At 45.5% G+C, this 15,533-nt stretch overlaps 1 protein-coding gene across 1 annotated transcript in view; it reads right to left on the bottom strand.

Annotated features, from left to right (window-relative positions):
* Positions 1-13,580, bottom strand: part of NPC1 (NPC intracellular cholesterol transporter 1) — a 57,554-nt gene extending 43,974 nt beyond the window's left edge. Inside the window, exon 1 of the mRNA XM_045003624.1 lies at positions 13,324-13,580. Coding sequence (XP_044859559.1) covers positions 13,324-13,407 — 84 coding nt within the window. The 5' untranslated portion in view covers positions 13,408-13,580. The remainder of the gene's footprint in view (positions 1-13,323) is intronic.
* Positions 13,581-15,533: the final 1,953 nt, after the last annotated feature.

Below are 15,533 nucleotides of genomic sequence, written 5' to 3'. Positions count from 1 at the left end.
GGATCTCTTTTTGGAAAAAACTTAGCTTGAAATGCTCAGAAGACCACATCTGTATGCCTTTCTTCCTCCTTTTCATTTTTTTTTAAAAGAATTAATACAATTTTTTACTAGTCCTTTGGATTCTACCATATGTAACAAACTGTAGAATTTCTGGTCTCTTCTACCACCATCAAACAACTAAATTGACAATCCAAAGTTCATCTACTCTGGCAATTTCAACACATGTATCAATGTACAGTACTGTACACTATCATCCTGTTATTCCAAAAAAGTATTTTAAACAGTCTCTAATCCTTGCAAAAAATGCTTATATAATATATTTGCACAAGTAACACTTGAATGACATCACAAACATACAGTCAGTACATATTTCTGCAAGCTTTTCCGTTCTGAAAGTTACATAGGACAGTTTTACAGATAAAGATGGGGCAGAAGTTTTCTAAACCTTTACTAGTGTTTGTCAAACATCACATGCTTATACTGCAAGGACAAACTCCTATGTTTTGTGCTTGACCATGAATAACTTTATTCACTAATCCAAGTGACCCCTGACGGTCGCCAAACATAACATCTAAGGACTACAGAGAATTACAATAAATGATTCCACAGCATCCAATACACTAAACATTTCTGTACTGGATGACAGACACAGAAACACACCCAAAAGATGATGGAAAAATGATGGGACATTTGTCAGGGAAGAAAGAAACTGTACTTACATTACAGTAACTGTGGTTCTTTGAGATGTGTTGTCCATATATATTTCACTGTTGGCATGCAATCAAGTCTAGATTATTTTGCTCAGCAGTGTCTGTTTGGGGCTGCATTTGCACACCAAGTGTCTCCAAGTCTCCAGCTAAGGGCATTAACGGTGAGGCAGCCCCAACCTCCCCTCAGTTCCTTAGTATCTGGGTTCTGTATGGCTATCAGACTCCATAATAGCAGGGAAGGGGGGCTGATCATGGAATCTATCTAGATATTATGTCTCAAAGACCCACAGTTACTGTAGATTAAATATCAACTTCTTTTTTGAGTGATTGTAGGATGGCCTTGCCAAAATTAGGGTCTAATCAAGATGCTTCCACAATAGAGTAGCACTGTACAAACACAAAGCATACCACTTCTGAAAGGTTGCCGACCCCTGTGTTAGGATGAGTCTTCATTTATTCACTCTAATTTAAGGTTTTGCGTGCCAGTAATACATTTTAACGTTTTTAGAAGAAGGTCTTTCTATAAGTCTATAATATATAACTAAATTATTGTTGTATGTAATGTAAATGAGGTTTCAGAATATTTAAGAAGCTTCATTTAAATTAAAATGCAGAGTCCCCTGGACTGGTGGCCAGGACCTGGGCAGTGAGAGTGCCACTAAAAATCAGTTCGCGTGCCGCCTTCGGCACCCATGCCATAGGTTGCCTACCCCTGTCCTAACACCACATAGCTACTCTACAAGCACCCAGAACAGGAACATTTCTGAAAGAAGCAATAGAGGTCGCTTGTGCCCTAGTCAAGTGAGCTGTGACTCTTACAGGCGGGGTTAAATAAAAAATAAAAAATTCAGTCAATTCATAAAGTTTGATACAAGCCATTATTCAGGTAGAGTGTATTGAAACAGCCTGTACTTTAATGCATATGCTATGAATGACCTAGGGCAGTGGTGGGCAACCTGCAGCCCGTCAGAGTAATCCGCTGGCAGGCCACGAGACAGTTCGTTTACACTGACCATCTGCAGGCACGGCCACCCACAGCTCCAGTGGCCGTGGGTCACTGTTCCTGGCCAATGGGAGCTGCGGGAAGTGGCAGCCCACACGTTCCTGTGGCCCACACTGCTTCCTACAGCCTCCATTGGCCAGGAACAGCGAACCGCAGCCACTGGGAGCTGCGGGCAGCCGTGCCTGCAGACAGTCAGTGTAAACAAACTGTCTTGCGGCCTGCCAGCAGATTACGCTGATGGGCCGCAGGTTGCCCACCACTCATCTAGAGGATGCTCTAAACGGCTTAGTTCTGTTTATACAGAAAGGAAGCACTCTAAGGAAATCTGCATGTGGTTTTGAAAAAAAGAGGTGGATAATCTGATGTAAATGAAAGACTATTTTGGGTAAGGTCTTAATGACATCCTGTCCTTATGAAAAATGATATACTGAGGCCCTATGATCAAAGTTTGTACCTCCTCTGAACTCCTGGCTGATGTTATGACCAAGACGACTGTTTTAATGGAAAAGAGGGACAAGGACATGTAGCCAAAGGTTCAAAAAAATAGGCCTATTAACCCCTTGAGGGCAATATTCAGATCCCAGGGAGAAAGATTCCATAACTGTGCGCCAGAGGGAAAGGGGCGCGGGGGGGGTGGATTTGTAAACTGTCATAAACCCTTTAAGTGTAGAGTCATAGAGTTTAAGGCCAGAAAGCACTATTAGATCTTGTCTGCATCTGCCCACCTGTGTTGGAAGGTGGAGAGCTGCAAGATGTACCCTCAACAAGCTCATGGAAAGTTCAGAGTTCTTTAAAAATTCAGGAGATAGTCAAGTACGTTTGGAATCTATGCTCAAGATTCCAACAACTGGCCTTGTGGCCAGGCCATGTGGTGGACAACTGTGTAGACAAGGCCTTAGAAAATGATTTACAAATGGCCCATCTCTTTAATGTGTTCCTCTCCCAGACATGATAAACATCAGGTATGCCCATCATTTAGAGGCATTACAGCTTCACATGAAAGGCAATGTTTTGAAGACTGGAGATTAGTGTTCAGTCTTAAGCAATTGATCCCAGTACTAATGGTAATTCACAGGCAAACAGAGCAGCAGTTTCCTTACAAAAAGGGAAGAAAGGAAACACTAGCAAATTACTAACGCTAAACCTAATCACTAATTAGGTATTCATTAAGTACCTATTTACACAATAAACAGGCCACACCCTGTGCAAAAAGGCTGGTAAACGTAAGTGGTGAGAAAGAATTGAGGGGTAGTTGGGGTTGCTCCACCCTTGATTAGAGGCAGAAGGACATAGAAAGGGTAAGGCATAGCCCCAACAGATTTAAAGTTTATTAGAGAATATTTAAAAATAAACGATATAAAGTGTTTGAGGCATCAGTTATTGTGTCATTGGGGGTAACATACAGGTTGTAGGGGGATGTTAGCGTTTTGGTATTGGACGGCATATACATATACACAGTCTGTCATGTCCCCAATGCGGGGTATACGGTGGGTGAGTTCAGGGTACAGCCAGCAAGCCGTGAGGGTACATCACTCATACAAACAGGTAATGGATAGTCGTGGGCATGAATAAATGAGTGGACTGGGTAATGATGATAGGATGACCCTCACAGACTACTCATCAAAATAATCTAGATTCGAGTACACTGCGCACCAACAGTGGAATATATACATGGACAAACACTCTGAAGCATTGTCTAGGGCTAGTCACCTGCAGGGCTGGATTTCCAACTAGGCACAGTAGGTACATGCCTAGGGGCACCGGCGTTCTAGGGGCATCTAAAAATTCAAAGCTGCTCCCAGGTCCTGGCAGGGGACAGGGCCAGCTGAGGGGGAGACAGCCCCACACAGCCCTGCTGATGCGCTCCTGCTAGCAGGGAAGGCAAAGCACACCCCCTGTGGCAGGGGAAGAGCTCAGCAGTCCAACTCAGGGGGCCATGCCAGGCAAGTGGGTTCTGAGGGAGCCCGGCCTGGGCAGGCAGGCACCACTCCTGGTCCAGCCTGGCTGATTGTGCCACTCCCAATGGGCCAGAGCAATCTCTGACCAGCCCCAGCCACACTGCCAGCTCAGTCCAGCAGACACAGTCACCTCCCAGCAGGGCCAGTGAGTGCGGCCAGGGGGCAGGGCACGGGAGAGTGGATCTCTGGGGAGGGTTGTGGAGCATGCTTGGCAGTGCAGAGTGGGAAAGTCTGTGTGTAAATCCAGCCCTGGCCACCCGAGTACATACGTAGCTAGGATCTTGAACAGCCAAAGCAGCCACCTTATTACCATGGCCACACTATTTCTAGCACATTGCTCAAGCAGAGCTAGTGTGTGGATGTCTACCTGACCTTGGAATTACACCCCCAAGCTGCACTGTAGACACAACATTATGTAGTAGTTATACGAATGCTTTGATGCCAGACTATAGTCAGCTCTGCAGAATTGACTTCACCATGCAATAAAGAAATTTTCTTCTCAGTGGTGCTTTAAAACGAAATGGTGTTGCCACCTTTTTAATTTTGCCATCCTGGTACCCATTCTTGATATTTTTATTATATTCTTTACTAATGGATTTGGGGTTGGAGTTTATTGGAAGAATTTGGTCAGGTAGATCATGAACCTGGCTACCCATCCAGATTTCATCCTTCCAAAAGGGAAAAAATTCCCACAAGCTAAAGAACCTCCATCCTCACAAATCTTTGCATCCTTTATCCGTTGACATAAAGAAAAGTTTCCCTCCCCATGTCGCAAGTATTTTTTTGCTGACTTCATATTCCAACATCTCATTAATTGTATTTCTTCTATACAAGTATACCGTGAAGAGTTCTAGAAGAGTTAAGTACAAAAGATATTTTTTCATGAATATAAGTTAGATTGTGTGCATATATGGTATGTAGGCAACAACTGATTGAACCAAGCATCCATGTGCATTATGCATCTTCAGCTGGAAAGTTATCTGGGTGAATTCACAATCCTTAAAATACATAATAGGTCATGGAGACTGCAACAGGAGGTCCCAGATTCAAGTATAGGAGTATAATAAAATAAAGGCAAGGCCATACTACACAATGTGTGCTCAGTGGAGAGAGTAGAATTGAGATTTATGTATAAGAGGCCCATTCATTGCACACCAAAAGCTCCAATTTAATGGGAACTTTGGTGCACAAAGAATGCAGGATCTGGCCCAAAGAGTTTACAGTTCAATTCTACCCACACATCATATTTTTGCATGATGTTTCTGATAATTTCCAAGTGCATGCTGACCATGGCACCAAAACAGATTTAGCAAAGACAGTAAAGAAAACAAGCCATTCGATTGGCTTGATAGTTTAAATACCACCAATGTGATTTTTATTATATTAATTTATGCTCATTTTGGAGTTAACTGTGTGACTAGGGGAACCTCAATTTTCAGAAAACGGTACAAAGTAACAAGTGTTACATATATGTAAAACTTAATACGTAGAATTATGAATCAAATACAGAAGTTAGGAGTTGTATTTTTTCTAGTCAAAAACAACTTGTATCTATCATTTAAATAGTGGATCATAGTGTTGCTGAGTCATGTTGGACATTAGACAAAGTACATGAGGTAATATATTTTATTGGATCAACATCTATGGGCAGAAGGGACAAACTTTTCAGCTTCACAGAGCTCTTCCTCAGGTCTGGAGAAAATAACCAGAGTGTCTTAGCTGGTTACTTTCTCCAGACCTGAGGAAGAGCTCTGTGAAGCTCCACAGATTGTCTGTTCTACCAATAAAAGTTGGTCCAATAAAAGATATGACCTCACCTACCTTGTCTCTCTCAAATGGTCATCGTCACTACTAAAGAATCAAGCACAATTACACGAAGACCAGAAAAACCCAGTAACTATTTTCATGGCAGTCATAAACAGCCTGTTCTCCCACCCCAAGCAAGTCTGAGTGGAATACAGTCTAACATTTAAGCCATGGTCATGTCTACACCTAAAACACTACAGCAGTGCAACACTACCACTGCAGTTGTAGCACTCCTGTCTATACCCTACATCAGGGGTTCCCAACATGGTGCCCACAGGGACCATGGCGCCCGCCGGGGCATCCATGTGTGCCTGCCTACTAGCCGCCGGACAAGCAGCCGCCAAAATGCCACCGAGAAGCACTACCGCCAAAATCCCGCCAAAATTTGGCAGGATTTTGGTGGAGACACCTCTTGATTACATTCCTTCAAGGTGGAATTTCGGCGGCTGCTTGTCCAGCGGCCACAGTCCTTGGCGGCTAGTCATTCGGCGCCCGCCCCACGGAAAAGGTTGGGGACCACTGCTCTACATATTCCAATGGGAGGGATGCTCCCATCAGTGTAGATAATCCATCTCCCCAAGAGGTGGAAGCTAGGTCAACAGAAGACTTCTTCCATCAACTCAGCACTGGATTTTTCACATCCCTGAGAGATACAGCTATACCAAAGTACCTAATGTAGACCAGTCCTATGTGTACCCTTAAGACAATATAGTAGCGCAGCTGTAGCGCTTCAGCGTAGACACCAAATACAGAGGTGGAAGGGGTTCTCCCGTCTCTGTAATAATCCACCTCTCCAACAGGTTGTATCTTGATTGACGGAAGAAGTCTTCCATCCACCTAGCACAGTCTACGCAGGGGTTAGGTTGGCTTAACTACATCTCTCGGGAATGTGGATTTTTCACACTAGAGAGATGAAGCGATGCCAATGTAATTGTCATTATAGACCATCCCTTAAAGTGGGTATATTTACACTACAATCTTTATTAGAGAGATCCTAACCAATGAAACTCGAAAGAAAAAAACGGCCTTTTTTAAAGTCTTGTCAATTCCTGCTATCATTTACAAGAAATTTGCAAGACCTTTTTGAAGTTAGTAGCATGAAGCCACTGTTAAAACGTTCAACCATTAACAAATGACTAGCAAATTGATTATGAGTATTCCATCTAGCTACAATTATGGTAAAGAGGGCTCATTTCCTCTCCATTCTCAATCAATGTTCAAGTAACTACTTAATTCTCATTGATAAGATGTTGCAGGGAATTTCTCAAGTAAGTTCCACACATATCAAGGGAGGCTGGATCTTAAGTATTGAAAAAAGAAAAGTTATAAAAAAAAATAAAATACCTTACTCTTGTCTCTGTTACAGGTATACAAACTAAAGGTCTTATTTAATCCTCTGATATTAGTAGGATTTCTGTATGTGTATAGCAAGGGGCATACACAGCTTTAAAAAAATAATGTGATGATAAAAAAATCATTAATTGTCAAAAGTAGTTGTCGTACAGTACCTGAAACTACTTACAACTTATTTGAAACTGACCACATTTCAAGTTGACACTGTACCTTTAATCCTGGAAAAGTCAGACTCATCCAATTAACTAAAGCGGGTGGAGGGGTTAGGTTTGCAGAATGCTCTGAAATTAACCAAGTTCAGCCAGAGCACTACAGGAATTACTTTTAGAAATAGTGCCATTGAGCTGTCTGATACCACCACATGGTCAGGACTTCACTTTTATATCTAATCTGAAATAGAACATCCACAAGAAGAGCTTACACCATGCTGGTGCCTTGGTTGGATATCACAGAGAGAAACATATCACCTACTAAATCACTACTTCCTTCAGCTGTTTTGGCTGAGAGAGCTGACTGGGTCATAGCTCAAGCTAAAAGAAAATCTATTTCATGAAGCAGCAACACAACGCAGTTATCATTGACTTTACTACACTTTCAGCATTATATATGCAGTGCAGAAATAGTTACCACAAAAAAAACAGGTTAATATTTAGCTCATGTTGACCTAAACATAGTTTTCGTCTTACTAATACAAGATAAAGTGCTAAAAGAATTCACCACATTTAAGGAAACTTGTAGTTAATACACCCTATCCATAATTCCAAAACATACACCCACCAACCCCCACTCCAACATAAGGTCAGCATTTCTCCCATGAACTAAATGGGTGTCCTATATATCAAACTCAGAGACCAACCTCTTTAATGTTTCAGACAGGCTTGACCACCACAAAACAAAAAACTATGATGGACCCCTGAACTTCAAGGCAAACACAGAGAACAATAATTGTGTTGTACGAATAACAACGAGGAATTATTTGTCATCCTGCACCAAACACTGGATGGTTATCAAAGATCGTATTCAGCTTTCCTTATCCTCCTTATCTTGCATTTCTAATCTAAAATGTTTGAAAGAAATTCAGCGAGTAAGATTACAGCAGCACCAGTGAGACAGAGCTGTATTTCCCTCCTTCTGGGCTGCCTTCTCCCTCCTCTCCCCCAATACACATACAGACCCGGATATGTACTGTACCTAACCTCCTGTAATGCACAATCAATACTTCTGTTGGAATTTCTAATTACACCTTCCCCTCTCAATATTCATATTTGCTCCAAAATAGCTTGAAAAAAATCCTCTAACAGGACGTTTATTCACTGGGAATTCATTCACTATTTAATAGATCAAGTTTCCCAACACAACCACAGGATTGGAAATTACTGCCAAGTGTAACTGATAAGCATAAGCGTCATGGCCTTTCAGGGTTAAATAAAAAAGCAGACAAAAGTTGTAACTAAAGGTTAAGAAGACTTTTTTAAAGTAATGTGGGCGGACTAGTAGATGCACTGGTTACTGTTTGACTGGGTTACTGTTTGATTGTTTCAATTTGACTTGGTCACAAGTAAAAATTACTTTAGCAGTGGGAATGTTTACATGCATATCAAGGGCAGTACCTAGCTCCTAGCTAAAATTTTTCTACAACCACAAAAGTACCAAACAATTCCAACAGTTTTTTGTCCCTCTTCAGATATCCTGCATTTGAGTAGTGGGGCTGTTGCACAACAGGAACGAAGGACACTCTCAGGAGATAAGTAGGAAAGATTGCAGTTTGCCAGGCTGTAACCATATCTATGAGGCATTAACTTTCCCAAACACAATTTATACATCGCCCCTTGCCTTATAAAAATCCTTCTCTCCACCTTCCATCAGAACACTGCAAAGCCCAAATCAGAACCTTAATATACAGAAGTAGCACCTGTTTTTACTGTTTAGCTCTGGAAACATTTGTCTCTTCAGTGACTCCCTTTGTTTTTACACCCATTTTGAACAATATGTTTTGACAACTACTTTAGGAATTACTTTCACATTATATAGAGCTTTTCATCCAAGCATCTCAAATAACTTTACAAAGAGGGGTAAGTAATGTCTCCATTTTACAGCTGGAGAAACTGAGGTAGAGGTTAAGTGACTTGTCCAAGGTAACAAAGCAAGTCTGTGGATGAGCAGGAACTGGAGAACAGGTCTCAACTCAGTTGTGATATGAAACACTAAACCAATAGATCCCAAGGTTACAGAAATGTTTATTAAATAATTGTGTTGGGAAGACAGAAATGCAAACCATTTATTCAAAGAGCTAAATATTTATTCTGACTGCTTCCTCTTCACACTTCCATGTAAGTAAAAACCATATACCATTAATAAAAAAAGGACTGCCACCATCCTCAAAAACCATTTCCTGAAAAGCACTAAGTTTATACCTTCATATACAGACCGCAACTAAAGATGGCTGCAATCTGCTAAAAGGAAGGCAAAATAGACCCTTTTTTACAAAACCAAAGGAAAGCATACAATATTAATAAACAACCTTGATTACGGAGCACATCTATCCATCTGGGTTGTTCATTCTTTCCTAAACAAAACTAAGATCATCTGCACCAGACCTCAGTTACAGTGCAGAGTTTTCACTGTAAGCAGCAAATACTGAGTGAAAGGCCTGCAATTAACATATCTCCTCTTTTATTAGAGCTGGGCAAGGCTTGGAAAGAAAAAAAAAAGGCATTCCTAATACCTCCTAGCTTAAGGACTATAGCCACATCCACACCCCTGAGCAACATAGTTATACCAACCTATCCATCAATGGGAGGGGTTCTCCCCCCAACACAGGTACTGCCTCTCATGGCTTAACTTTTCCCTGTCATTGGCACAGAAACGTCTTCACTTAAGTGCCTCAATGGTGCAGCTGCGCCACTGCAGCATTTTAAAGACCTACCCTAAGTTAGTTTAGAAGTGAAATAATATACACTACAGACCCGTTTACGCACAAACCCACTTAACATGCAGTACCGCCATGCCTCCCAGTGCTACCTATTTAACACTCGATACAGGCATTTGCTATGTAGAGCTACAGATTTGCTCACTAACACTGAAATCAACACGAAGTGCAGAGCGGAAACGTGTTGTATGTCTTTACCGCTGACGGGGGGGAGGGGGAGGAGAGAGAGAAGGGGTAGCAATGTTAAAGCGCTGCTGTGCTTTAAGGATGTTCCTTTGCTGTGGCAACGCTTTAAGGACCTCCCCTCTCCCCGGTCGGCAACCCCACTGGTAGGGACCCTACCAGCAGGGCCACTGACAGGGGAGGCAAAAAGGGTAGGGCCATTAAAGCACTGCCATGGCAGAGCTTTAAGGATGGTCCTTCGCCGTGGCAGCTCTGGGCCGCCACCGGGGGAGGGAATTCCCGGGCCCTTGAAATCGCCATGGGAACCCCGGGCGGTGCAGACCAGGCAGCCTGGAAGGGCTGGCTGGGGGATACTGACTCCTAGCCCTGCCCCTTCCGCCAGAGGCCCTTCCCCTTCCTGAGGTCAAGCCACTCCCACCCTGGTAAGTGTCCTGAGTTACTTTGACCCTGTGTAGTAATAATAATGTTTTTATTAGATTACATGTTTGAATTTATATTCTTGCAAAGCGCGTTTAGCAGACAGGCCTGCAGTACTTGGGACACTGTGAATACATATGTAATCCTAGATAATTATACAAGTATATACAGTATAGATATTTTAAGATATTTCAGCATGGCCCTCTTAACCCGTGGTCCGTTAACCCGCGGTCGTGACGGCTTAACTCCCGACATCCGTGTGTAAACAGATCTGAACTGTATAATGAATCTTAGGTTACAGAGGCCATTAAAATAATTTTTTCTTGCATTGTTTAAAGCTTCATCTTACAGCATTTGTGCTGTGTTTCATAGAGGATCTCTAACCTACATCTGTACCATGACACATTACATGATGTGAATGATCATATCCTTTTTTATTATAAAATGAAAGAGCCCTTAAGTGTAAAATAGTATATTTGTATGCACTTTTTACACTGAGATATTATTCGAACTTAATTACACTGTACCCCTGCCAAAGTTTGCCTCAGGCTCCCCAAGAGATTGTTCAGTTTAAGAAGTTCACAGTGGACCCCCATATAGAAGTTTTACATTGGTAGAATGAATTATCAAGAGATAGATATAAACCAAGGGTTCTCAAACTGGGAGTCAGGACCCCTCAGGGGGTCACAAGGTCATTACATGGGGGGTCGTGAGCTCTCAACCTCCACCCCAAACCCCGCTTTGTCTCCAGCATTTATAATGATGTTAAATATATTTAAAAGTATGTTTAATTTATTGGGGGGGGTCGCACTCAGAGGCTTGTGATGTGAAAGGGGTCTCCAGTAAAAAAAGTTTGAGACCCACTGATATAAACACACACACACCAAGAGAGAAAAGATGGTCCAATGATTAGGGCAATAGCTTAGGACCTAGAAGATCTAGAGGGTCAATACCCTGCTCCACCACATACTTCTTGTGTAACCTCAGGCAAGTCACTTAGCCTTTCTGTGCCTCAGTAAAAATTAAGATACTTCCCTACCTCACAGGTATGTTGAGGATAAATATATAAATAACTGTGAAGCACTTTGAAATCTACTTATGAAAAGTGCTAGGTATTATATATTATTACAGCGGTTCTCAAACTGTGGGCTGTGACTCCAAAGAGGGTCATGACCCTGTTTTAATGGGGGTCACCAGGGCTGGCTTCAGCCTGGGGCAGTGTAGCTCAGGTTACAAGCCCCCTGCCTTAGGCTGAAGTGGTGGGGCTGGGCTTTGGCTTTGGCTTTGTCCTGACCCTCACCCCCGACCTGGGGTGGCAGGGCTCAGGCTTCAGTCTCCCCTCCTGAGGCCCCGTAGTAATTTTTGTTGTCAGAAGGCAGTCACAGTGCAATGAAGTTTAAGAACCCCTGCATTATTATATACTAAGTGCTAGTACAAAGGTGAGCAAACTACGGCCCACAGAACTGTCCTGCCCAGCCCCATAGCTCCTGGCTGGGCAGCTAGACCCCGGCCCTCCCCTGCAGCCACGCAGGCAACACTCTGGGCGGCATGGCAGTGTGCTTGGCTCTTGCCGGGAGGCGCAGCTCCAGATATGCTGCTCTGAGCAGCATGGTAAGGGGGCCAGGGGTTCTGGGGGGCAGTCAGGGGACAGTTGGATGGGGCAGAGGTTCAAGGGGGGGGCAAGGGACAGGGGATTGGATGGGAGTGGGGTCCCGGGGGGCCTGTCAGGGTGTGGGGGAGTGGATAGGGGTCAGGGCAGTCAAGGGATGGGGGGGGTTGGATGGGGGTAGGGTCCCAGGGGATGGTCAGGGGACAAGGAGGGGGGGTGGATGGGTAAGAGGTTCTGAGGGTGGCATTCAGGGGGCAGAAAATGAGAGGGGTCAGATAGGGGGTGGGTATAAAGTATTTGCAGAACAAGGGCCCAAAACATTAAAGCAGCAGTCAAGTCCAATTAAATCAATAGGACTAATAGTGCATAAATGTTTGCAGGGCAAGCTTGGAGCATAGTCAGTTTCAGTGTTCTCCTAGTATGGAGAGTCAGCTTCTCCTGTTGTGAGACTTCCACACAGCAACAAGTAAAAGAAACTCTTAGCAACGGAGGGAAAATGTGACTATAAAACCACAAAAAATTAGCAGGGGAACAAAAGTGTCAACTTTTAATTTGGCAATGCCTTTTAAATAAAAATGATTTTTTTTACAAAAAACTAGTTCAGTCATCAGATCTCCGTTTCCAGACATGCAGATTTTTGAGGGGCTGGGAGAAGAAAAGAAATAATTTGCTCCAACAAGAGCTCAGATGAAAATCATCAGGTCTCTCATCCCAAGTGAAGTCGCGTCTCCTGCCTAACCTGAGCCCCATTCCACCAACATGTGGCCCGGCATCACCCATTGAAACCGCAGCCGAGCCCCAGTCCAAAGAACAACAATTACTGTTACTTCCTTACCGCCCAGCGGGGCCCGCGTGCATTTCCACAGGGCAGAGAGCTGCACTTGTGGGAGCAGAAAGCCCACCAGAGCCACAACCGCAGCCCGGTTACAGGATGATGGGAGGACGGGGGTGTCACGCAAGCAGAAGCACAAAAGACAACAGCTCCCATCTTAACAGCCCCACCTGGTCCACATCTAGGGTGACCAGATGTCCCGATTTTATAGGGATAGTCACGATTTTGGGGTCTTTTTCTTATATAGGTTCCTATTACCCCCCACCACTGTCCCAATTATTCACATGTGCTGTCTGGTCACCCTACCCACGTCCAACCGCTTCCACCCTGGGGGCTTTCCTAGCCCCTGGCTCCGTCTCGCAGACTGGGGGGCGAGGTATGATGCCGGCGAGACTACAGCAGAGGACGGGCCTCAGGGCAGAGGGGAGCCCGGAGCCCTGGGCCGCGCCGCCCTTCCTCCCCCGCCCAGGGGGTCGCCCCGGCCGGGAAGAAGCCGCCTTGGCCGGGAAGGCCCCTCGCTCACCTGCACCGGGGGCAGCACCAGCAGCCAGGCGAGCAGGCTCAGGCTGCAGAGGCCCCACCTGGGGCTGCGCCGCTCGCTCCTCATGCCGGCCCGGCGGGGTGTCTCTCCTGGGGGCGCGGGGACCGCTGCTGCCGGCCGCTCCCGTAGCTCGTCAGAGGGCAGCCGGGCCGCTCCTCCCCGCGCGGGGCGGTGCCGGGCGCCGCGGGGCTCCCTGCGAGTGGCTGGAGGCGACAGCGTCTCCGCTTCTGCCTGCCTCGGCTCCTCCTCCCCGTCCCGAGCCGGGCCGCGACTCCGCCTTTTCCTGCGCTGGGGGAGGCGCCGCGGCCTGTCACGCCACCTGCGGGCGCGGCCTTTCCCCGCCCAGTGCTGCTCTGTCACCCCGCGCGCGCGCTGCTGCTGCTGGGCGGCGAGAGCCGGGGCCTGGTAGAGGAGCGCGGCCCTAGGCGAGGCCGGACCCGCCGCTGATCTCCCCGCGGGGGCCTCTCACGCGCAGCGCGAGCCAGGGGCTGCCCAGGGAGAGGCCTCGGGCCTCTTGGCGGGCGAGGGCGGGAAGGGAGCTTGCCCAGCTGGTGCTAGGGTGACCAGACCGCAAATGTGAAAAATCAGGATGGGGTGGGGGGTAATAGGAGCCTATATAAGAAAAAGACCCCAAAAATCAGGACTGTCCCTATAAAATCGGGACATCTGGTCACTCTAGCTGGTGCGCTTGCCACAGCGGAGGCCCTGACATCCCCTGGGCTTTGGATGGCGGCAGCTTGTTCAAAATATGCCCCTTAGCCCCCTGGCAGGAGCAGAGCTTTTGTGGTAGATGAGGCAGTTTTGAAGGGAGGGCCTGGAACACAACCACAAACCCAAACATGCCTGAGATGCAGGTAAACACAGATCCCAGTCTTGTGGCTGGGCCCTGCAATGGCCAGCTCAAAATCTCACAGTTAAACGCCCCTGAGCTTTAGGGTTCTTTGGATCCAAAGGTTGCACTGTGGGCTGCTCTGTATTGATTGCCTGATTTGTGAGAACAAACATAGGCTTGGTCTACACTACATACTTCAGTATAACTGTCACTCAAGGGTGTGAAAAATCCACACTCCTGAGTGACATAGATACACTGAAGTTAACTCCCCATGTAGGCAGCGGTGTGTCAACGAGAGAGCTGCAGCCAACATAGCTGCCACGTTTTGTGGAAGTAGAGTTATTAAGCCAACGGGAGAGCTCTCTCCCATTGGCTTAGAGCATCTTCACCAGATGCACTATAGCAGCGCAGCTGCAAATTTGTAGTGTAGACCTGCCTTTAATTTATGCACTGACTACTGTCACTCTAAATCTAACTTCTCAGTCCTCATCCTCAACGGAAACCTGCACAACACTCAAAAGATGAACATGAAAGCTTAAATTCATATCTGCTAGACACTAAAAATCATGGATTTAAGTTTATTACAACAATCTGTAACCCACGAATCCCCCTTTTTTAAAATTTATGACTACAGTGGTGTTAATGGGCTACTTCACTGTAAATGGTTTCTTACAATATGTGTTAACTACTTATGCTAAACAATCTGTTCCACCTGTGACACTGGATATGTCAGACCTGTAAAGCTGGGAGGGCCATATTACTCCAAAAAAAACAGCTGAGGGCTGAAACACCCCACCCCCCCAGCGCCTCCAAAACACTACCCACCCCAGACCCCCTGAAACACAACACCCACCCCGCCAGCGCCGCCTGCCCCATGGAAACAAATCATCCTTTCCCAGCACTGCCCCGCCCCACCCCACCGAAACAGCTGTGGGCCGAAAAGGAAGGTTGTGGGGTTGGGGATGGGGGTGATACTTTATTAAGAATTTTTCAATTAAAGCAAACAATTGTATGTATAAAGAACAGGAGTACTTGTGGCACCTTAAAGACTAAGTATCAGAGAGGTAGCCGTGTTAGTCTGGTTCTGTAAAAGCAGCAAAGAATCCTGTGGCACCTTATAGACTAACAGACGTTTTGCAGCATGAGCTTTCGTGGGTGAATACCCACTTCGTCGGATGCAAGCACCCAGGAAAGCTCATGCTGCAAAACGTCTGTTAGTCTATAAGGTGCCACAGGATTAGGGTGACCAGACGTCCCGATTTTATCGGGACTGTCCCGATATTTGCTTGTTTGTCCCACGTCCCGACCAATGTTAGGTCGGGACACTGGACAAACAAGCAAAGGCTCCGGAGCCCGAAGG

This window comes from Mauremys mutica, chromosome 2, assembly GCF_020497125.1.
Source record: "Mauremys mutica isolate MM-2020 ecotype Southern chromosome 2, ASM2049712v1, whole genome shotgun sequence".
NCBI classification, from domain to species: Eukaryota; Metazoa; Chordata; order Testudines; family Geoemydidae; genus Mauremys; species Mauremys mutica.
Note: the sequence above shows the minus strand (reverse complement) of the source record. Positions and strands in the feature narration are given on the sequence as shown.